The sequence below is a fragment of the Leptodactylus fuscus genome, chromosome 1, assembly GCF_031893055.1.
Source record: "Leptodactylus fuscus isolate aLepFus1 chromosome 1, aLepFus1.hap2, whole genome shotgun sequence".
Lineage (NCBI taxonomy): Eukaryota > Metazoa > Chordata > Amphibia > Anura > Leptodactylidae > Leptodactylus > Leptodactylus fuscus.
In genome coordinates, this window is record NC_134265.1 from 147,911,780 (window position 1) to 147,936,475 (window position 24,696).

At 41.1% G+C, this 24,696-nt stretch overlaps 1 protein-coding gene across 1 annotated transcript in view; it reads right to left on the minus strand.

The window, feature by feature from the left end:
• CEP78 (centrosomal protein 78) overlaps nucleotides 1-23,404 on the minus strand; it is a 40,322-nt gene extending 16,918 nt beyond the window's left edge. Inside the window, exons 1-8 of the mRNA XM_075278244.1 lie at nucleotides 23,134-23,404; nucleotides 22,229-22,407; nucleotides 21,453-21,525; nucleotides 16,817-16,920; nucleotides 13,267-13,441; nucleotides 7,141-7,254; nucleotides 6,787-6,851; nucleotides 2,851-2,950 (exon numbers count right to left, since the gene is read on the minus strand). Coding sequence (XP_075134345.1) covers nucleotides 2,851-2,950; nucleotides 6,787-6,851; nucleotides 7,141-7,254; nucleotides 13,267-13,441; nucleotides 16,817-16,920; nucleotides 21,453-21,525; nucleotides 22,229-22,407; nucleotides 23,134-23,386 — 1,063 coding nt within the window. The 5' untranslated portion in view covers nucleotides 23,387-23,404. The remainder of the gene's footprint in view (nucleotides 1-2,850; nucleotides 2,951-6,786; nucleotides 6,852-7,140; nucleotides 7,255-13,266; nucleotides 13,442-16,816; nucleotides 16,921-21,452; nucleotides 21,526-22,228; nucleotides 22,408-23,133) is intronic.
• Nucleotides 23,405-24,696: the final 1,292 nt, after the last annotated feature.

Genomic DNA, 24,696 nt, shown 5'->3' on the forward strand with positions numbered 1-24,696 from the left:
CTCCCGGCTGTCACCCGAACAGGTCGGCTCCTGCGATATCGCCGCGCAGGAGCCGGCCTGCAACTTTACAGGTACGGGGCCGGTGGGGACCGGCCCCGGGGGAAAAGGGGCCACCGATACTGACCCGGCATCCGCTGTACTAGAGAGGCGGATGCCGGCACGGGATAGACGCCGGGGCCTGAGACATCGCTACGATCCTCTGCCCTGGATGAAGCCAGCGGCGGGGGGACGGAGGAGCCCCTGCCGCTGCTGGCTTCATGCAGGGCAGAGGAGCGCAGCGATGTCTCAGGCCCCGGCACCTGTAATGGCGTCTATCACTTGCCGGCTTCCGCCTCTCTATTACAGCGGATGCCAGGCGCCACCTTCGGACTATAAGACGCACCCTTCTTTTCCCCAAAAATTTTGGGAAAAAAAAGTGCGTCTTATAGTCCGAAAAATACGGTAATTAAGGAGATATGTTTCCTTCTTCACATTTTATGCTGCTCTCCTGCTCCTTATCTTCAATCTGACTGAATTATATTTGACTCTGTATTCAGCCTCACATATAGAGCTTTAAGGTGAAAGCAGGGGTGGAGTGGAATTCTACTGTGGGCTGGTCAATTGATTTATTTCCTTCTTCTGTGCACTCCTAGCCTCCTATCTACAACCATAGCAGTCTTAAAAATGTACATAGTAGCAAAATGAAGAAACAGTAATTACATAGACACTTTTCAACACAATGCCCCCCCCCCTTCCTCAGAGACTAGAAAGTAACTTTGGAGCGGTGTCCAATTCCTCTAGCAATTGCTTTGTCCATATATTTGGAGTGCACATTCAATATGTGATTTATATACCATTTTTGCTACTGCATCTTTAACGAAGCCTCTTGTGTTTGTCTTGTTTTTATACTTTAATAAAAACTTATTGTTCTGTGTGCCATCTTATCTTTTCCTTTTTTGCTCTATTAGAAAGTAACTCAACCTGAAGAAGAAAACAAATTTCTGTAATAATATATATTACAGTTTTTCATTTTCACCTGTACTATTCACTAATACAAACTTGTTTATACCTGGATGTACGCTATAATTCTATGCATGTTCCTTCATAGTGTATCTCTTCAGTAGGAATGCAGTCGGATGACATAAAAAAGCAAGCATGTAACGAGATGGTGTGTCCAAACTTTTGACTAGTATTGTATATTCGCATACCGTATTTTTCGGACTATAAGACGCACTTTTTTTCCTCCCAATATGGGAGGAAAATGTGTGTGCGTCTTATAGTCCGAATGCAGCGTGTGCAGCGTCTGTGTCCCGTCTGTGTGAATCAAAAGGAGAGCAGCACGGTGCCTGCCTGCTCTGCCCCTCCTTCCCTGTCTGTGTCGCGTGTTTGCAGGAGCGAGATATGAGAGGCAGGGAAGTAAGGGCGGGCCAGACAGGTGAAGGAAGCGTGGTTTCAAGCTTGCCGAGAAAACCACGCCTCCTTCTCCCGTCTGGCCCGCCCCTCCTTCACTGCCTCTCAGATCTGGCTCTGGCAATGAAGCCACACAGACAGGGAAGGAGGGGCGGGCCAAACGGGAGGAGGAGGCGTGGTTTTCTCGGCAAGCTTGAAACCACGCCTCCTTCACCCGTCTGGCCCGCCCCTACTTCCCTGTCTGTGTGGCTTCATTGCCGGAGCAAGATGTGAGAGGCAGTGAAGGAGGGACGAGCCAGACAGGTGAAAGAGGCATGTTTTCAAGTTTGCTTAGAAAACCACACCTCCTTCACCCGTCTGGCCCGCCCCTTTTTCTCTTCTTGCATAGCTTCACTGCAGGGTGTCTCTTTCCATCCATGGATGAGATAGATTAGAGATAGATAGACAGAAAGACAGACAGACACAGACAGATAGACGGATAGATGATAGATAGATAGATGATAGATAGATAGATGATAGATAGATAGATGATAGATAGATAGATGATAGATAGATAGATGATAGATAGATAGATAGATAGATAGATAGATAGATAGATAGATATGTTCAAATCACCCCCATATCCCTAGAATACATATAAAACAAAAACATTACTGTGAAACACATACACATTTGGCATCCCTGTGTCCAAAAGCCCCCGGTTCTATTTACATTGGTGAAATATTATATTAGGTTATTAAATATTTCACCAATTTTTTTTCCTTAAAATTTTTTTTTTTCCCTATTTTCCTCCTCTAAAACCTTTAGTTTTAGACCTCTAGTGCGTCTTATGGTCCGGTGCGTCTTATAGTCCGAAAAATACGGTAGTTTCCTGCAAAGTGCCTCTGTTCCTGCAGAAGATATTGAAGGGTTCCCATAGACACCGGTTCACTACTGAAATTGCTAGACAAATATGGAACCGGCGACTACATTATTAGTATTACCTTACCTGAATGTCTCCAAATTACTGGAGCAAAATGTGAAAGCAAATAAAAAAAAAGTGTAAATACAAAAGCCATAAACAAAATGAAAGCAGAGCAATGGCCCTTCTCTGAGTTGTTCTGAAGTTATGCTCAAGTTTACTATGTGCACGTATTTTTATTATAGTTTACATACATATTCAGATACAAGTCACCCGTTCTTTAATAGCATGTGGGAGCGTATAGTTAGGACAGCAGGGATATGCAGTCAATTGCAGATGAGTGGGGAGGTGGCCACTGAGACACTGTAGGCACTGTGGCCCATCCAATTGTTCTGAGCACAATGCTTGAACGAGTGTATCTGAACAGAAAAAAAAAATACCCAAGTGACCTCTGGCTGTGGTTACATAACTAATGATGAGCAGGAGATTACATATAACAGCTATATGCCTCCCCTGAATTTAATTTGACTATTTATATACATTAATAAGATCATACATACCAATGCGGATTGTGTTCTTTCCCTTTAGTCCATCTCGTAATGTTGTCATCCGTTTCATTTTTGATCTTTCCTTTAAAGATGGTGACGTTAACCATTTGTACTATTGAAAATAAAAGATTATCAGTTATTTTTTATGACCTTATTATGTGGCTTTTTCATAAACATTTATTATTAAACATTTTAACACTATTATTTAACCTAGAAAGCCCCTGTGGAAAAATAGAGTTTCATTGGAATAAATAAAGCTAAAAATTCACAGGTCCATTTAACATAACCACTATCAATGGCAGGCCTCAACAGCCATCTAATAAATTTCCTATAGGCTGCAATACAACAGCAAATTATGAATCTCCATGTCCAAAAATGCCCAAACTACCAACATGCAAAAATATTTGATGCCTTACACAGCTCTGTATATGGAATATGGAACATTTTGCTAAAGGTCTTTAAACAAAATCTATATAAATTTGGCATCATCGTAATTACAACAACCCGCAGAATATAGGAATCATGTTATCTATAGCTGGACAATGCACGCCGTAAAAGCGAAGCACGTGATTAAATGGCATAAGTGCAGGTTTTTTTTTTCAATTAAATCCTCATGCGGCTCAGAACGGAAAAATAAAAAGTTATGATTTTGGAATACAAAAAATAGCTGCAGCACGACACTCAAAAAAAAAAAAAAATCAATTTTTATTAGACTGCACATCAAAGTTGGCTTGATATGTTGCTTAAAGAAAGACAGCTATTGTCTATTTAACCCTAAGAATCCTGTTTAGTTTCTACTCAACATTCATATCCTTTTATAGTATCAAGTAACATGTTGTGTATTTTAAGGATAAGCAACAGGAATCCTTTCCCCAAATCCCCACAGGTTAAGGAATATAAGACCTGCAGAAATAAATCCCCCTGTTCTGCCTTGTTTGATGAGAACTGATGATAATTATAATCAACCTACAAGAGTCCAAACAAAAGCATGCATTTTCTTTTAAGCCAAGCCAGCTATCATACCCTAGCATGATCTAAAACAATGCAATGTTCATTATAACTTTAATTTCATGCTCAAAACTTGCACAGTCTAAAGTATTAAATTGCTCGATGCCCTGCTGTCAGGAAAAAAAGTCAAGGAAGTAAATACATTTTTATAAATACACTAAAGTAATATAAAATAGATAGTACCATGTTAAGGTGGGTTATACATTTTGACACATTGAGAACATTCTGTTAATACAAAATAAAACTGAACTTCAAAAACAATCCAGAATTTTGAACATTTTCATCTTGCAGGTTTGGGGAGAAGGAAAAGAATAACAGCGGTAACCTCCAGCAGGAACACAAATTTCATGTATGCATCACAACTGTCTTTCACACACACTGCACTTCTTTTAGGCATACTATAAACCCCATGACACTATAGCACAGAAACACATGACAAGTTAGAGCCAGTACTATTTCTACCTGTTGGTGTACACTGTGGTTATTATTCCCTTTATATTGTAATCTAAGGGTCCATTCACACGGAGTAAACACGCGCTCATGTTGGCAACATACACGTGTAAAGAATACACGTGTAAAAACAGCAAATTGTCAGCGGCCACTGACAATTTGGAGGACCTGCTAGCGGTCAGATTATACCACTGTGTCATCAAAAGCAGTTGTTACATTTAGCCCCTGATGAGTCCATATAGGAAGAAACACGTAGGGACTTTAGTTTGAGGTGAAGCTCTACTCGCAGTGCCAATTACTTGTCTCCATCTGGCAGTCTGGCATTTGTTTCTCCTGTGTTGGCGTGGCGTTAGGCCGGTAACCTCACAGGATGGCTTATGTCCAGCTGCTGGTTTTGTTTTTTTAAGACAAGTGTGATTATGCATCTAGGCATGGGAGTTGTAGTCTGTAGTCTCATTATCAATTATTAGGGCGTTAGGATCAGTGTCTGAATACGGTATATACTCGAGTATAAGCCGAAAAAGTCCCCCTCGGCTTACACTCGAGTGAAGTGCAGGGGAGATATTGTTATATACACTCCAGACACTGTATTGTTTGCATGGTCTAGGTTGCACTCACATTCTACTGCGGTTGTCCAGCCAGAAGGTCCACGGGGAGTGCCCTCACTATCCGGCTCCTGCGGCAGCTCCAGGCTGGTGATGGTTCAAGGGCAGCTGCTCCTCGCTCTCCGCCTTCAGCTGCCAGCATCGTCACTAACTGCGCAGAGAGTCAGCAGTTTCGGCATCGAGTCCACAGGAAGATGGCGCTCCCCGCGCACCTGAACGATCACCAGCCTGGAGCTGCCGCAGGAGCCGGACAGTGAGGGCATCCTGTTGCACTCCCCGTGGACCTTGCCGCCAAAACTGCTGATTCTCTGCGCAGTTAACTGACAATGCTGGCGAGGTCCACAGGAAGATGGCACTCCGCGCGGGTCCGCCAAAACTGCTGACGCTCTGCGCAGTTAAGGGACGATGTTGCTGGGGTCCGGGCCGGCGGGAGCTGAAGGCAGAGAGAGACGAGCAGCTGCACTTGAACCATCACCTGGAGCTGTCGCAGGAGCCGATCAGTGAGGGCATCCTGCTGCACTCTCTGTGGACCTTCTGGCTGGACAACCTTCTCTCCCTGGAATAACTGCAGCAGAATGTGAGTACAACCTACACTGTGCAAACAATACAGTGTCTGGAATGTATATAACAATATCCCCTTCCACCCCCACCCCCCCTTGAAATGAATAAGTAAGAGTGATCTTTCAACTACTTATCCCCTATCCATAGGATAGGGTATAAATACTAGGTTGATGTTGATGGAGGGTCGGGGTTTGGGGTGCAGTAGGTGCTGGGGAAGGTGTTTTGGTTGTCTGTCTGTCTGCCCCTTCCCTGAGCTTAAAGGGGCAGACCCCCCCCACACACACACACTTGGAATTCAGTCTGACTACAGCCAGGCTGAATATAGGGTATCTGCAGTGCTCCTATTCCGTCAGGAATGGGTTAATAGGAGCACTGCAGATACCCTATATTCAGCCAGGCTGAATTCCAAGTGGGGGGAAAAAGAACCCAGTCCTCAAGCTCAATGAAGGGGCAGACAAACAACCAAAACACCCCCTCCCCCTTTCCCAGCATCTACTGCTACCAAAAACTCCGGCCATTTTAATTTTTGAAATTTTCCAGTAGCTGCTGCATTTCCCCTTCTCGGCTTATACTCGAGTCAATAAGATTTTCCATTTTTTTTGTGGTAAAATTAGGGGGGTCGGCTTATATTTGGGTTGGCTTATACTCGAGTATATACGGTATATCCCTGTCCTTTCCTATCTCCCTTAATTGGGGTCTGATTTTTGATACAGTGGGTTTGTTCCGCACTTTTGAAATTTTGGTCCATTGGGACTGCTTTTAATAGATTTAATAAAAGTCAAGTTTTATACTTTATCATTTCCAATTCTATTTTTGATTACCCTATGAGGATTATTTGATTCTCCACAGTGAATCTAAATTTTAAAGGGTGTACACACTAAACACACTTACAGGACAGGACATAAAAGTGTATGCTCAAAACCCACCTTATTGTATGAGCACATATATCGCACTACCATTTGGTAGGCTGTGCTGTGACAGTGATAACTAGCTCTCCTCCGTCGTGTGAGCCCAATGAGCACTGATGAGTTTTTGTAAAGCTATGTATGTGTTTTTTGTAATGCTATACATTAGCCTATGGTGGAGTGCCAAGATGCAGACTCCTGATGCCTCTTACACCTTTTCAATAGAAGCAAGTTAATACACTAATTAACTAGCTATAACAAAGCTATATGGACAAAGATCTTCCCAGAAATTATTTGTATTATGCAAAATACAATTATTCACAGCAGAAGAACACAGCTACAGTATCACAGTGAAATGAAATCCCTACAAATCAAAAATGGTGCCATTTTGAACGTAATGAACTGAACTGTAGTCATACCTCAGAATGTGTGTCATGGGCATTCAAGAGTACTCTTTCAATAACAGTCTTGAGCAGTGAATGGTCTACAAGAAAAATGTAAATGTATGGTACATTATCTTTTCCAACTACAGTTAATATGTGCATAAAATAGGCATGCACCAATTCTAGAAAAGGAAGATTGGTGGTGCACTAGCCTTCAGTTGTTAGAAATGCTCTTGGAATATGCTGCATTGACTTGTGGAGATGCATTTACAAAACATAATATAAGAAAAACATTTGCATTAGCATACACTATGTAAGCAATTTCATAAAACACAACTAAAACAAAAATCAATACATTTTACAATTGAGCATAAAGAAACAGTTCCATACCGATAAGTGGATTTTTCCTTATATCCAAGACCATCAGAGTTGTATTAGTTTGCAGAGCATGAAGAAATGCTTTTGCACCCTCATTAGATATTCCACACTGTCGCATGTCTAATGCTAGGAGGAGGAAAAAAAATAAAATAAAAATCAAGGACTTGTAAAAAAAAAAAAAAAAATAGACTAAGGCTCTGTTGACATGTGTGTCATGGTTTCTATCATATAACAGACATTGGTGGCAACGGACTGATCCCATTGACTAAAGCTGGCCAGATATCGATTGATAATCAATCATCAACATTAACTGTCTGTTTTGGGGGTAGTTTAGTTATTTAAACAATCAATGCAGAGAGTCACATCGCAACTTTGGTTGATGTGTGACCCAAAGCAGGTGAACGTGTCAAACTGATATTTTCAGGTCATCACCAGCCAAAAATATCCAGTATAGGTGATCTTCTTTTAGCAGACTATAGTCTGCCCTCCACTGATCTCAAATAAAGGTTTTCAGCATTTATATACTCAAAACAGACAAAATCGACCATTTCAGTCAGCGAAAATCTAATGGGTCTACCGAGTTCCACCATCGGAACGGTTTTTAACAAAATGAAAAAAAATAAATAAATGTGCTGCATGCTAGGCTATTTTTTCCAACCAACACTGCAGTAGAAAATGATAATTACTTGTAAGCCGATGGCTGGTCAGGTAATGGAGGGGGTGTACATCTCACACAGACTACTCAGGTGGGTGAGATGAGAAAACTCCAGGAATGTTTGCTCTCAGCAGACAACTTTCATTCAAAATAAAACTCTACCTTTGTTTTGGACTGAAGAAACTGGACTTGTGTGTGTATGCCCACCCCACCTAGCAACCCCAGACCCTGACATACTATAAAAAGTTAAAGGGGTTGGCCACTTTCAGACCAATATTGACAAACAAATGTACAATAAAGATATACAATTTTCCAATATACTTTCTGTAACAATTCCTCACGGTTTTCTAGATTTCGGCTTGCTGTCATTCATTGTTACTTCTAGAGGATAAAAGTCTGACCTTGGTCATGTGATTTACGGTCCTCGATCATGTGATGAGTACACAGGTGTAGCTCGTTACATGACCATGGACCTTAAAATCACATGACCATGGTCAGACTTTTATCCTCTAGAAGTAACAGAATGAATGACAGCAAGCCGAAATCTAGAAAACTGTGAGGAATTGATACAGAAAGTATATTGGAAAATTGTATATCTTTTTATTGTACATTTGTTTGTCATTATTGGTCTGAAAGTGGCCAACCTCTTTAACTTCCTAGACTAGGGACAAATTGGCAGTACTCGCAAACTTATTGCTGGCTATAACACACTTTGATGAAGAGTAGCCGCATAATGAAAGAGAAGAGATTTCTACAAATCTCATCCATGTGCATCAACTAAAACCACAGAGAAATCTGACCTGCATTGTGGGTTTTAAACATGCAATATGTCTATTAAGGCAGCATTCACAGAGAGTTGTTTGGCTCAGGAATTTGGTTAAGAAACGGACTCAAATTCCTCCTCCAAAGAACGCCTCACCATACAGTCCTAAAACATCTCCTGTCACATTGAAAATTTGAAGCAATTTGCAGTATGTAATAGAGCAGGAGGACAGTAATAATTAAATGTTTTCCTTCAAAGCTATAGATCAATCTGCTCAACTTCTGCTCTACAACATCCCGCCTGCAAAATGCACTGCATTTTCAATGTGACGCATTCTCTTTAAGGAACACCAAGGTGCCAGTATCAGGATGTTGCTGACTAGACCTAGCACAGCTTTCAAGAGAGCCTGTCACATGGAAAATGCTGTTAAATCTGCAGGTGTCATGTTAGAACAGCAGGAGCTGAACAGATTGATACAGTATATTATTTTCTTGGAGAAGATTCAGTTATAACCTGTATAACCTACAATCTATCCACTGAAATCTCTGCTTTAAAGGGGCTGTTCACATGAAGGAATTTGACTCTGATTTGAGGGTGGATTTCACCCCCAAATCAGCAACAGATTGCGCCCAGATCTTGCCGTGGCTCAAGATTCCCTGCTGATTAGGCCCATTTATCTGGGTATAATCAGTGGCGGAAAGTCACAATGCAATGCTGATGCCCTGCATCGTATCACATTGTGGTTAGCCGCAGCTGGAAAATGAAGAGGAATTCCTAATTTTCCAACGGGTGAACAGCCGCTTAATATTTTGAGTAGTGAAGTCAGGGATGTGGAGTCTGTAGGCCAAACTGCCAACTCAGTCTTGGCTGATAACCATGATCAGACAGAAGCAGTAAGGGAAGGTTCACGCAGAGTGATTTTCGGCTGGAAAAAAAAAAAAGTCATGAACTATCTTAAGCAAAAAAATAAATAAAAAGGAATTCAGGGGGTTTTGCAAGGAGGAATCTGCCTGAAGGTAGGTCAAGATGCTCTTTTCCTAGATGAAAAATCAGCTAGAGAAAAAATAAATCTGGGAGAGATGGGAGGAATTTTGAGTCAGACAATGAGCCAGATTCCACTTCAAAACCTAAAGCTCCCCTAAATTTACAAAAATTACACTGTCAACCGAAAAATAAAAATGTTACGCCTCAGAAGATGGCGATGCAAAAAACAATGATTTATGTCCCCAAATGTGTTTTTGTTCTGCAGAACTAGTAACACAAAAAAATAATATAAATGAACCGTACCGACCCGCAGAATAAAGGGAACATGTTACTTATACTGTAAGCTGTATGGCGAAAAATTTAAAAGGTAAAGCACAATACCAGAATTGATTATTTTTTTATAAATCCAGCAAAAAAAGAGTTAATAAAATGTATTCAATAAGTTGTAGGCACCCAAAAATGGTGTCATTACAAAATACATCTCATCCCGCAAAACAACAAGCCCTTATATGGCCACGTCACCAGAAAAATAAAGAAAATATAGCATCTAGTAATGTGAAGACAAAAAAAACCCAAAAAACTAAATCTCCAAATTATTAGAACACAACTGGCTGCAGCAGACAGGGAATGTATAAGCTGTGCGAGCGGATATCAGGGGACACCCCATATTTACAGCTTATGAGCGAAAAGACACCAGAAGTGCCCCCCAAAGTGACTCCCCCAATCATAGGAGCTACTGGGGTTACAGTAGGGAATTTCGTGTTTGCAATGTCCTCCACACAGCTTATATATTCCCTCTTCACCATCCGCTGTGCATCCCTGATAAATTCTTTGAGGGGTGAAGTTTTCAAACTGGGGTCACTCCTTTGGGGAATCCACTTTTCTGGTACCTTACAGGCTCTACAAACATGACATGGTGTCTAGATACCAAACATCTGAATCTGCACTCCAAAAGCCGCATCGCGCTCCTTCCCTTCTGCGCCCTGCTGTGTGCCCAAACTGTAGTTTATGCCACATGTATGACACTGGTGTACCCAGGATAATATACAAAATGTCATATGTGGGTATAAACTGATATTGGGGCACAGCCAGATACAGAAGGAAAGAAGGGTTATTGGGTTTTGGAGCACAGACTTAGAAAGGTTGGTTTTTGGATGCCATGACACTTTTGCAGAGACCCTAAAATTGCCTTTACAAAATGTAGGCATTCCAGTTTACTGTCACCTCCAGGGCTTTGCAGAAACAACATGGCCCCCAGAAAGTCCCTCTAAATTTGTACCCCAAAAGCTAAAAAGCGCAGTGCTCCTTCCCTTCTGAGCCCTGCTCTGTGCCCAAGCAGCAGTTTATACCCACAAATATAATTTTTTGCCCCTCAGGATGGCCCACTTAATAGTTTTAGGAGTGCAGGTCTCTGACAGCACAAAGTGGGTGCAACGTATTGGGCACCAAAATGGCATATTTCTTTAACAATTTAAATTTTCAATTTTTTGAGAAGCATTTTTAGTCTCAAAATCATAATACCCCTTGATACATTCCTTGACGGGTGTAGTTTCTAAAATAGCAAAACTTTTGAGGGGTTTCCATTGTATTGGTACTTTAGGGGCTCAGCAAATGCAACATGGCACCAGAAAACTATTCCAGCAATATCTGCCATCCAAAAGCCAAATAGCGCGCTTTCCATTCTGAGCCCCACCATGTACCCATACAGCAGATTATGATCACCTATGGGGTATTGCCATGTTCAGGAGAAATTGTGTAACAAACTATGGGGGGCTTTTAATTCTTTAACTACTTGCAAAAATTTTAAATATGGCGCTAAATGGATGATTTATTGGAAAAAAAAAGAAGTAATTTTTCATTATTACGTCCCAATGTTAATAAAATCTGTGAAACAGCTGTGAGGCCAAAATGCTCACTCTACACCTAGATAAATTCTATGAGGGGTGTAGTTTCCAAAATGGGGTCACTTTTAGGGGGTTTCCACGATACTGGTACTCTAGGGGCTCTCAAATTCAAGATGGCACCTGAAAACTATTCCAGCAAAATCTGCCCTTCAAAAGCCAAATAGTGCTCTTACCATTCTGAGCCCCACCATGTTCCCATACAGCAGATTATGACCATATATGCGGTATTGCCGTGTTCAGGAGAAATTGTTTAATTGTGGGGTGATTTTTCTCCTTTAACCCCTTGTGAAAATGAAAACTTTGGGGATAGAGTGATATTTTAGTCATTGTTCATTTACACATTGCAATGTTAGTAAAATCTGTAAAACGGCTGTAGGGTCAAAATGCTCACTATACCCCTTGATGAATTCTGTGAGGGGTATAGTTTCTAAAATGGGGTCACTTTTAGGGGGTTTCCATTGTTTTGGTACTCTAAGGACTCTGCAAATGAGACATGGCGCCTGAAAACTATTCCAGTAAAATCTGTTGTTCAAACACCCAGTGTCGCTCCTTCCCTTCCATGCGCTGCCGTCTGCCCAAAAATCAGTTTACACCCACATGTGGGGGATTTCTGTGCACGGGAGAAATTGCACAACAAACTGCCAGATGCATTTTCTCCTTTAACGCTTTGCGAATGTGTTAATTTTAGGTCTAAATGAATGTATTAGTGAAAAAAGTTAAATGTCTAAATTTCACCTCCATATTATTTTTATTCTTATGAAATGCTTAAAGGGTTAACAAACATCCCAGATGCTGTTTTACATTATTTGAGGGGTGCATTTTTGAAAATGGGGTGATTTTTTTTGGGGGGGAGGGGGGATTCTATTATATTGGCCTTTATAATTCCTTTCAAAACTGAAGTGGTCCCTAAAAAATTAGTTTGGGGAATTTTCTTGTAAATCTGGAAAATCGCTGTTACACTTGTAAGCCTTGTAACATCCAAAATAAATTAAAATACAATCAAAAGATGATGCCAATATAAAGCAGAGATATGGGAGATAATATTTATTCATGTATTTGGGTGGTATAACTATCTGCCTGAAAAGCAGAGAATTTCACATTCTGAAAATTGAAATTTTTTCCAAATTTCCATCAGATTTCCTATTTTTTTTGTAAATAAATACAAAAATATTGATTAGTGTTTACCACTAACATGAAGTATAATGTGTTACGAGAAAACAATCTCAAAATCACTTGTGTAAGTTAAAGCGTCTCAAAGTTATTGCCATTTAAAGTGACACATGTCAGTTTTGAAAAAAGTCCTTAACGCACTTTTGGGCTGTGTCTCTAAAGGGTTAACACTCGACTTGGTGTTGCCAACTTTTTTTTTTCCTAACTCCGACTGCACCCAAAACTGGCTCTGACTAACTGTACAGAATCAAGGAGGCAGAGCTATCAGTGCCTGATGGTATCTCTTTATGCACATTCAAGGAAGGTTGTTGATCACAGATAGGGCTGCCTCCTTGACTGCTCAACCTACGAAGAGAAAGATTTCAAAAGATACTTAACAGGTTATACAGAATCATTTCTCACAATCCTACAAATCAAAATGGTCACCCCTCCTAACATGCAAATCTACAGACTAGATGGAATTTTTCATGTAACAGGTTCCCTTTAACAATGGTAATCCTCATACTAGGGACTGCTTTCTCTCATAACTGGGACAGCTTTATAACCAGATTTATGGAGCAAAAGTAAAGTGTTAAATAATGAATAAAGTAGTAAATAGGTGAATTGTTGTAAGAATTTACTGTAACACTAAAAATATTGAAATCTGTAATAGTTTCACATACCTTTCAACCACAGGTCCTCTACTAGCACATCTGCTATTGCCTTTGCTCCCTGGTCTCCAATCAGAGTATTGCAATTTAAGGAGATTCGTCTTAATCCAGTCATGCAGTCAAGGTCAGGTCGTCTATATCTTAAGCTTTCTGCCCAAGTCTCACTGTGTCTTCTTGATGCCTGATGCTTAAAACAAAAAAACAGAAAATATAACTTTGAAAAAAAAACCTGCTATTTTAAAGGAAATCTGATAACCAAGAAAGACTTCTGCTCACTTAGAATTCTGTCCTTTTGAAGAACACATGTCATACCAATCTGGAGATAAAATCCCTGGATTGGTTATTTTAACATGCAATAAACAAAATGCCCTTAAACCACCAAAGACTTAAAGGGGTTGTCCCGTCACAAGGATCCTATCTATACTGCTTGTTAATCTGGATGTAAGACTTTTCCTAAATACACTGCTTCAGCAAAACTGCTTTGTTTGTCCACTATTTTACTTTATTCAATTCATTGTTGACACAGCCCTTGACTTATCTGGTCAAAAGCCAAGTGATGTAGCTGCCTGCTCTCAGGGGGGAGGGAGGAGGGACTAAGTGCGCGGGAGCAAGCCTGTGTTTCTAGCTATTCCTGTGTCTGTACTACGTGACCTAGCTTCCTGCTCTCAGATAGGGGAGAGGAGCTGCTTTCATTTCTGAACTCGTCTTCTGTTCTCCCAGTTATCAGGCTAGCTAATTCAATTGTGTTCATTATGGCAGAGACAGGCAGTCTCTGTATGTAACACAGAATGGAGTTGCTCCTGCCTGTACTTTATAGTCCAATATTGTGCATATAGTGTTGTTTGAGGACCTTTGATGACATCACAGGCCCTTCAGCCGCCCCATAGGATCACGCTATGCGGTGGGCGGAGCTACACAGTAATTTTGGGGCGGAGCTAAACGGCAGGTTGCATATGAAACCCCGCCCACCAAATGACGCAAGAAACCAGGAAGAAAGAAGATTTTACAGCAGTGAAGACTGGTGAGTATGCGACGTGGGAATACCCCTTTAATCTATGGGGCTCAACCTCCAGACAACTGGAAGAACAAGAAGGGCTCAGTCCCAGGTGGATCAGTGGTCAGAGGTTTTTATCAGTGCTGAGGAGTCGGCAGGCCAAACCACAAACTCAGAGTACAAACTTCGACAAAATATATCGAAAAATATTCTTGCCGAAGGGGTTATGCCACAAAAGGTATTTACTCTCTATCCATAGAATAGAGAATTAGTGGGGATCTGACCTCTAAGACCCCCACTGATCCTGAGAACAGGTTCTGGATTCCCCCTATTGTAAATCCAGAATAACTGCAGCTAGGCAGAATGGAAGCATGCCTGTGCAGGACACTACACTACTGTGCATTTCCATTCACGGCAATGAACAAATGCTGAATTAACAATGGGGGGAACCAGCCTCTGTTCTCAGGATCACTGGGGTCTCTGAGGCTGGACCCCAAACAATCAACTATTTATCCTGTACCCAACAGATAAATACTTTTCGTGGCATAACCCTTTTAAGGTGTTAGAATAAAACAAAAACTATATAAAAATGCAAATAGTAAAAATGCAAGAACTCATTTGCATATTGACTATATCTCCGCTGAGTGAGTACACTCCTAAGTGAAAATTGGCAAATTGTGCATATTAGACATTTTCCCTCGCTAGTGTCATGTGCCTAAATAGTGTTACAAGGTTTTAGGTTTGAATGGAGAGCAAATGTCTTAAATTTGGAGCTATCGCTCGCGAAGATTCTCATACTGGTCACTGGAAGTTCAACATAAGAACTGTTACTTTACATAAAGAAGTCCTAGGCTATAAGAAGATTGCCAACATCTGGAAACTGAGCTGTGCAGCACAGTGGCCAAGACCTTACAGTGGTTTAACAAGACAGGTTCCACTCCGAACAGAACTAGTCATGGTCAACCAAAGAAGTTGAGTGCCCATGTTGTTTCATATCCAGAGGTTGTCCTTCCAAAATAGACATACAAGTGCAGCCAGCATTACTGATGAGATTAAAGGGATAGGGGGTGTAAACCTGTCATTGCTCAGACCATACACCGCACACCACATCAAATTGGTCAACATGGCTGTTTTAGAAGAACGCTTCTTCTAAAGTTGATGCACAAGAAAGCCTGCAAACAGTGTGCTGAAGACAAGACAACTAAGAACATGGTTTAACTCAACCATATCCTGTGGTTTGATGAGGCCAAGATAAACTTATTTCATTCAGATGGTGTCAATCATGTATGGTGATATCCAGGTGAGGATTACAAAGACAAGTGTGTCTAGCCTACAGTCATAAATGGTGGTGGGAGTGTCATGGTTTGGGGCTGCATAAGTGCTGCCTGCTGTGGGGAACTACAGCTCATTGAGGAAACCATGAATGCCAACATGACTAGGAATTCCATGCGCTGAGAAGGTACAAGGCAGGACTTTTTCTAATTAATAAGCCAGCCAAACCACTGATGGAGGTGCAAGGTGATCCGCAACCTGGTCAGATTGTCCGTCTTGGAGGGAGCACTCACTAGGAGGTCGTCCAAGTATGGAAGAAATGCCTCTGGAACGGAAAATGGCCATGAGGGACACTATTACCTTGGTAAATACTCGGGGGGGGGGGGGGGGGGGAGAGACAGAGGCCAGCCCAAAGGGAAGAGTGACAAACTGAAAATGACAAGAACCCACCGCGAAATTAAGAAAATGCTAATGGCACAGAGCGATAGGAATGTGGAGGTAAGCATTGCGGATGTCGATGGACAACAGGAATTTGCTGGTCTCCAGGGATGCCACTCTGACAGCAGGGACTCCATGTGGAACCTGCAGACATGGACGAACCTGATGAGCCCCTTCATGTCCAGGACTTGGAAACAGTGAACAGATTGGAATAAAAACCTCAGAAACACTATGAAGCCAGGAAAGGGATAATGCTGTCCTGCCAAAGTGGACAGAAAAAAAAAAGTTCCGTTTGAAAGGGAAGGAGAAGTCAATGGAATAACTGGTCATTTCAGGGATCCAGGTGTCCTCAACACTGGCACACCAGATCTTCATTGGCATAATGTTCACTTGCAGAAAGTGGCTGATGTTCTTTTCAGTCATCACTCTGTTTTATTAGCATCAAAAAAGTCATTTTAAATGCACGTTCCCAACTCCAGACCATATATACTTCCTTTGGCCTTTTCTTGAAGGTCCACATACAGTTTCAGAATAGTTGCCTGATCATGCACACTTCTTTCCTAAAACTCACCACTTTGGCTGTAACAGATTGGTTAATAAGTATCTCTGCTTCTAGGGCTTTTTGCTTTGCTATATACATGAATTTATAACAAAAAAATAAATAGTAGTAGTAATAATAATAATACTAATAATACTAATAATAATAATAATAAAATCTGAACTGTGGAGATAGACTGTGGAAAAAGTTGAGTCAGTATAAAAAGTTTGGCTTACCAGTTTCACCCATACCAATTTACAAAACACCATATAGCATTTCATCTGTGCAAACTGCAAGATTTTTTGAAAGAGTTCACATACCTTTACAATACTTGCTATCCATTCAGCTCCATGCCATGTCAGATTACACCCAGTAAAATCTATTACTTTGATTGACGGTGAATTCTTCACACTTTTGCAAATAACTATGAACAGAATATAAACTCAATAAATACAAATGCTACAAGGATAGATAAAAAATGGAGACGTTAGTCTTTTCAGAGTCTGTGCAGTAACAAGAAATCACTAGAACTGTACATCTTTTTAAATCACCACCTTTGAAGTCTTTGCTGATTGCACAATAACCGGATACCATACTAAATTAGAGGGGTACAAGAGTTACTGAAAAATAGGATTTGCAAATGAATTAGGACTTAAAAGGTATGACCACAAAATTTCTACACGGATTCTGCACCTAGACTCATGTGAAATCCACACATTCCGTGAACGTATACTGAATTTCTGCAACCTGTGATAATTTTATATCCAACAGAGTCACTATATTATTTCCTGAACATCAGAGGAAATACATTATCTCATCTGCAACACATTACCCGCTCTGTGAAAGTGGGCGGAGCGTGGTGGGGATGTATCAGCCTGACATATTTATTATAACTCAAACTAAAGACGAAAGATTTAGTCTTACTACATTGTTTACATTCTTTGCCAAAAAGCCAAGTATTAACATCAATGGATGAAAAAGGGTTTAATGCTCGTGCAGATTTGCAGCAGTGTAAACTGCAAATTTGCAGCATATCCATAGCAGAAATCTGTGCGTCAGCTTTGCAATGCTGCAATTGAAAACACACACAAAAACATACACAGCCTTACATAAATCACATATGGGCAGGAAACTTCCTAGATCTCAATCCCATGGAGAACCTGTGGTCAATCCTCAAAGAGCAGATGAACTAACAAAAACAAATTGTGACAGCAGGGCTGGTGTCAGAACCCGGCTTACTGGGCAAGTGCCAGAGCCCCAAGCTCCTGAGGGGGTACACTCGGCAGTGGCATAAAAGTATGGGGTACACAGCCAGCTGTTAATGGCTGGGTCCCCGGACCACCATGACAGCGGTCGTAGAAAGCCTGGATCTCTGGCCGCTATACAGTATATATATGGCTAATGGAAAGGGGAGGTGCCTAATAATAAAAATAAAAATGCTTATACTCACCTTTCCTGGTCTCAGCATCCTCTCTGGGGCTGTGCCAGTCGAGGACTGAGGTAACACTGCTTAGTCGTCACTGCTGGGGCCTGTGATTGGGCTCTAGCAGTCACATTGTGCCCCACATGACCACTGAGGCCCAATCATAGGTCCCAGCAGTGATGTCTGGGGCATGTGACCTCAGTTGCCAGGCAGAAGAAGACCAAGGAAGATGTTAAAGATAGTCAGAAGGAGCAAGGATGCCCAGGAAAGGTGAGGTAAGGGGAGTTTAAGTGTTTGTTACTCTTTACCACTTCACCTGGCTCTCTGATTATTATACTCTGGGGTCTGAGGTGACCCCAGAGTTTAATAATAGCACCATCTCTACAGCCCAGGGGGGGAGTGCATATAATACTATGTGGGGGCCACTGTGGAGCATATGATACTCTGTGGGGGCCACTGTGGAGTGGCACTATTAACACTATTAGGCCCTGCTTATATGGTGGAATCTGGCACAATTTTGTAGTGGATTTCGCCCCTATATCAGCAACAGATTCCTCCCTCATTCAGCCTCCTATTGAAACTAATTGGAGCAGGAAGCTGGAGGGAAAAAAAAAAAAAAAAAAAGCATACTGCTGGATCTTGCCGCAGATTCTGCAGCTGATTCGGAAGCCATAGCTTGAGACTCCCCACAGGTTAGACTCATTCATTTGGGCCTAATTAGCGGTGGAAAGCTGCAACAAAATGCTGATGCTCTGCACCATGAACAGAAAATAAAAAAGAATCTAAGGAAGATGTCCGCTACAAATTCCTCTTTACTTTCTGATGTCTGAACAGCTTGTATCTACTTGTATGGAATGGACTGTATTATGCTCCACTCAGAAAAAAAAACAAAAACACCCAATTCTGATTGTTTTTTGTTTGTTTTTTTGCTGCAGTGTGTATGAGTTACTCGAAAAGGGGTCCACTGGTGCTCTATCGCCCAAGGGCCCACACCAACCTGAAGACGACCCAGACTTTAAGCACCAATGAGGCTGAGATCCAAGATACCAAGTGAATTGGAGAAGTCTTGAAAAATAAGGTACAACACTGAACACAGGGTGGTATTTATTAAGACTGGAAAATGTCACATGGTATCAAGTTTCTTCCTTGCCCAGTTGAAGGTAATGGGATGGGACCTCCCAGCTGTCAATTAATTGGCATCCTAATAGTCTAATTTGCATGTAAATTGCAACAGGAATAATGAAAGAACAGGAGTTCTCATTCATGAAACAGGGTAAGGCTCCGTTCTCACGGAGTAACGCGTCGCGCATTCAGACACGTATACACGTGTCAGTGTGAGCGCTCAAAACAGATCCCATTCACTTCAATGCGTACCAGCTTACGATCGCTACACATTGAAATCAATGGGAGGCTTTTTAACCCATTGATTTCAATGTGTAGTGCGCGTGAGCCGGCACACATTGAAGTGAATGGGATCTGTTTTGAGCGCTCACATTCTGACACGTGTATACGTGTCTGAATGCGCGACGCGTTACTCCATGGGAACGGTGCCTAACAAGAGGAACAGAGGTACATTGGGATTAAAGAGATACCTGTCTCTGGGTATTGACAGGTTTTCTTTAAGCACTTTTCTAATATAATTAAAAAAATAAAAACTTGCTCTAAAGATGAAGCTTTCATGTTTTTACTCCTAAACATTCTGTTCACTTTCCTTTTAGCGTATGAACATCACACAGTGTCCATTCAAGACAGATAGCAGTAACAGCAGTGCCTGCATGGCAATTACCAAAAGGGCACTCCATTGGAGTATCTACAGAAAGACAGACAACCTGATACTTTCAATAACAATTATATATGATATATGCATATACAGTCCTATGAAAAAGTTTGCGCACCCCTATTAATCTTAATCATTTTTAGTTCTAAATATTTTGGTATTTGCAACAGCCATTTCAGTTTGATATATCTAATAACTGATGGACACAGTAATATTTCAGGATTGAAATGAGGTTTATTGTACTAACAGAAAATGCGCAATATGCATTAAACCAAAATTTGACCGCTGCAAAAGTATGGGCACCTCAACAGAAAAGTGACATTAATATTTAGTACATCCTCCTTTTGCAAAGATAACAGCCTCTAGTCGCTTCCTGTAGCTTTTAATCAGTTCCTGGATCCTTTATAAAGGTATTTTGGACAAACAATTCAAGTTCAGTTAAGTTAGATGGTCGCCGAGCATGGACAGCCCGCTTCAAATCATCCCACAGATGTTCAATGATATTCAGGTCTGGGGACTGGGATGGCCATTCCAGAACATTGTAATTGTTCCTCTGCATGAATGCCTGAGGATTTGGAGCGGTGTTTTGGATCATTGTCTTGCTGAAATATCCATCCCCGGCGTAACTTCAACTTCGTCACTGATTCTTGAACATTATTCTCAAGAATCTGCTGATACTGAGTGGAATCCATGCGACCCTCAACTTTAACAAGATTCCCGATGCCGGCATTGGCCACACAGCCCCAAAGCATGATGGAACCTCCACCAAATTTTACAGTGGGTAGCATGTGTTTTTCTTGGAATGCTGTTTCTTTTTGGACGCCATGCATAACGCCTTTTTTTATAACCAAACAACTCAATTTTTGTTTCCAAAATGAAGCTGCCTTGTCCAAATGTGCTTTTTCATACCTCAGGCAACTCTATTTGTGGCGTACGTGCAGAAACGGCTTCTTTCTCATCACTCTCCCATACAGCTTCTATTTGTGCAAAGTGCGCTGTATAGTTGACCGATGCACAGTGACACCATCTGCAGCAAGATGATGCTGCAGCTCTTTGGAGGTGGTCTGTGGATTGTCCTTGACTGTTCTCACCATTCTTCTTCTCTGCCTTTCTGATATTTTTCTTGGCCTGCCACTTCTGGGCTTAACAAGAACTGTCCCTGTGGTCTTCCATTTCCTTACTATGTTCCTCACAGTGGAAACTGACAGGTTAAATCTCTGAGACAGCTTTTTGTATCCTTCCGCTGAACAACTATGTTGAACAATCTTTGTTTTCAGATCATTTGAGAGTTGTTTTGAGTAGCCCATGATGCCACTCTTCAGAGGAGATTCAAATAGTAGAACAACTTGCAATTGGCCACCTTAAATACCTTTTCTCATGATTGGATACACCTGGCTATGAAGTTCAAAGCTCACTGAGGTTACAAAACCAATTTTGTGCTTCAGTAAGTCAGTAAAAAGTAGTTAGGGGAATTCAAATCAATAAAATGATAAGGGTGCCCATACTTTTGCACCGGTCAAATTTTGGTTTAATGCATATTGCACATTTTCTGTTAGTACAATAAACCTCATTTCAATCCTGAAATATTACTGTGTCCATCAGTTATTAGATATATCAAACTGAAATGGCTGTTGCAAACACCAAAATATTTAGAACTAAAAATGATTAAGATTAATAGGGGTGCCCAAACTTTTTCATAGGACTGTATATGCATGTGCATTTAGTATATGGTGAAATATCTAATTTATGCACTTACTTTTCAGGCCTTCATCTCCACATGAACAATATGGTAAAGCTAAATTCTCCAAGGATGACGAGGCAGTTAATCCCTTAAGTACAAAACATGCTAGTTAAAAAACAAACTGCAAACATGGTTTTATAAAGAAATAATAAGACCAATTAGGGAAATATTACATTAAACTTTTGTGAAACTATCAAACACTTTTTAAATCTGGCTTGGTTGTAGTCTGCAGAAAGGAGAATCCAAACAAAGCAGAAATACTTCTTCACTCTTTTGTCATTCTAACAGGGAATTTCCAGCCCCATACTTTTACATACTGATGTCCTATCCACCGATAGATCATTAGTATGTGATCTGACAGGGTTTGATACCCAGACCCTGTATGGATCAGCTGTTGCAGAAGCAGGAGATTGTATATAGCACCATCCTGGTACAAGTAATAGGAGCTGTGTAGCAGTCCTGTCCACTGCATAATGGTGCTTCCAGGGAATTGTAGTCCTGCTACTATTGTCCATTTGCCCTACTTGTGCTTATGGATCCAGACAGTTCCAACTACATGAGAAAGATATGAGAAAGATGCACTAGCAGCAGCTCCCTTTTTGTTGGGCTCATGGACAGTAAAATTACATTTACAACGCAGCAGCTTCCAAAGTGCCTGGTTGTCCATGGTTTTCCCTCCACAAAAAAGATAAGACAACCTCTTCAACATTCATAACCTTCCATGAATGACAACTGTCACTGAACTACTTCAAGATATCCATATGCTCATCATCAATATAGTAAATACTTGCCTTTGCTAAGGTTAATAAGTCCCTTTCCCTTAAAGGAAGTCCATGCAGCTCTAACACTTTTAAAGAACTGGAAACAGTCAGGCAGGCTGCAATTGCTCTACATAGCTGGAAGGTCATGTCTTTTGACCGAATAGATGGGATTCGTCTTCGAAAGTGAACTCCACATTTATCAGCATCTGCTAAACAAATGATGAACTATTAGTTTAGTAGGGTGTTTCATTCACGGATAGTTTTCATAGAAGATCTTTTAAAAAAAGCTAATTACATGAATTTTAGGAAAATTTAGTTACTTCCAAAAACCTAAAAAGTTTTCATTTATTTATTTTTTAAAGGCCTGGTTCACACCTGCATTCGGTATTTCGTCCAGCAAGTCTGCTTGGGGACCCCCCAAATGGAATACCGAACGCATTAAAAAGTGCCGAGCAATGAAAGCACACGGACACCACAGACTAAAATGGGGTCTGTGTGTTTTCCACACGAATCATGCGGAGAGGAAAGCAGTTCTTGAAGTACTCTGCATAACTTGTGCGGATACAGCGCGTAAAACACACGGATCCCATTATAGTCTATAGGGTCCGTGTGCGTTCATTGCTCGCCACTTTTTAATGCGTTCGGTATTCCATTAGGGGGGTCCCCAAGTGGACTCCCCGAACGGAATACTGAACGCAGATGTGAACCAGGCCTAAGCCTAAAGCAATTTCATTGTTACAACTAACTAAACACACCACATTGTTACAACTAACTAAAAACTGTCCTAAACAAAACCTAAAATTTTTGCCCATAGCAACCAATCGAAGCAGAGCTCACGTTTCATGAAAAATTAAAGCTGCAGTTTAGTTGCTATGTTTCATAAATATGCCCATTTATGTCATCTTTGAAAAGTTTCGAAGAAACACTTTACTAACCTGACTCTCCAAGTCCGGGTTGATGGCAGCTTTTAATAGCCACACTTGTCAAGCTCTTGTTGATTTTCAGAGTATTAAGAATGGGTGGCCAATCTGACAATTTCACTCTATCTGCATTAAAGCTGAGAACTCCTCGTTGCAGATCAGTTTTTACAATTTGTAATGGAACAGAGTCTTGTAAGACACACAAGTAGTCATAATGTGATCGGAAGTCCATGGCCCCCTGCCGACGTATTCTTACGGAATCAATCATCTTTTGCTTTAAATGACTTTCTGTAAAAAAAAAAGCAGAAAATAAATATTACTTCACAATTTCTGGTCACTATGATTTATATTTTGCTTTATTCTGAGGTTTCCCTCTCAGCACGCTACATCTCCAGAAGTTTGCAGTTCTCTCTGAACTCAGAAACAGCAGCAGGGCTGTGCAGGACATATATGGGGAAATACTGACTCTAGGTTCACACTAGCGTTTGGGTCTCCGTTCTGTGGTTTCCGTCTTCTGCATACAGAAGACGGAAACCTGTCAGACTGGGACTGGCTGTAAGCGGCGATGAGCATTTTATGCTCTCCGCCGCAAAACCGTTTTTTTTTTAAACCGGACACAGAGTACTGCATGTCCAATTTTAAAAAAAAAAAAAAAAAAAACAGTTTCGTGACGGAGAGCATAAAACGCTCACCGGCGCTCACGGCCGGACATCTTTCAAACCCATTCAAATGAATGGGTGAGAAAGAGTCCTGCAGGTTTCCGTCTCCTGCCTCTGTTTTGTGCAGGAAACGGAAACCTGCAGAACAGAGACCAGGCGCAGATGTGAATGAGCCCTGAGTTGTACTGAAGAGTGAGTAAAATGCTTGATAAACATTCACATTAGCCTAGGCCTGTTTTTTCTTCTCTCTCCTGGACTTCCTGCTCAGTTTTCCCCCTCCCCTCTTTATAGACTTGATCCATGTGACATGCACTCCATCATGAGATGGATAGAAGTGAATTTAAGAATGAAAGTTATTTCAGCAAAGAGAGGGGGAGCAAGGAAACGGCCTGGAAGGAAGGACGTTTTTACACATTCTTTCAATATGAATGTTCCATTTATATGACTTTTTACTAGTTTGACAGCTGCTTGTTTACACATATTCATGCAGGCATTAAAACCACTACTTATCAAAAAACCTTCTCCCCATGCATAGAGATGTGCTGCCGATAGTGAAACTTTTGTGGAAGAACAACAGTACTAATGATTGTTCAGTCACATACAGTTACGATTGTTCCATGTAAATGGTCTAAATCAGCCCCAACATAATAACATTTAAAGGGGTTGTCCCATCACAAGGATCCTATCTATACTGCTAGCTTATGTGGATTTAAGACTTTTCCTAAATGCATTGCTAATATCAAAACTGCTTTGTTTGGCCGCTATCTTAATTTATTCACTTCATTGTTTACACTCCGTTTCTATGGCCCTTGGGATTATCTGCTCATTTGTCAAGTGATGTAGCTGCCTGCTCTCAGGGGGGGAGGGAGGGGCTGGGAGCAGCTCTGAGCTGTTTGAGAAGCTCCGCTACTTAAATGAC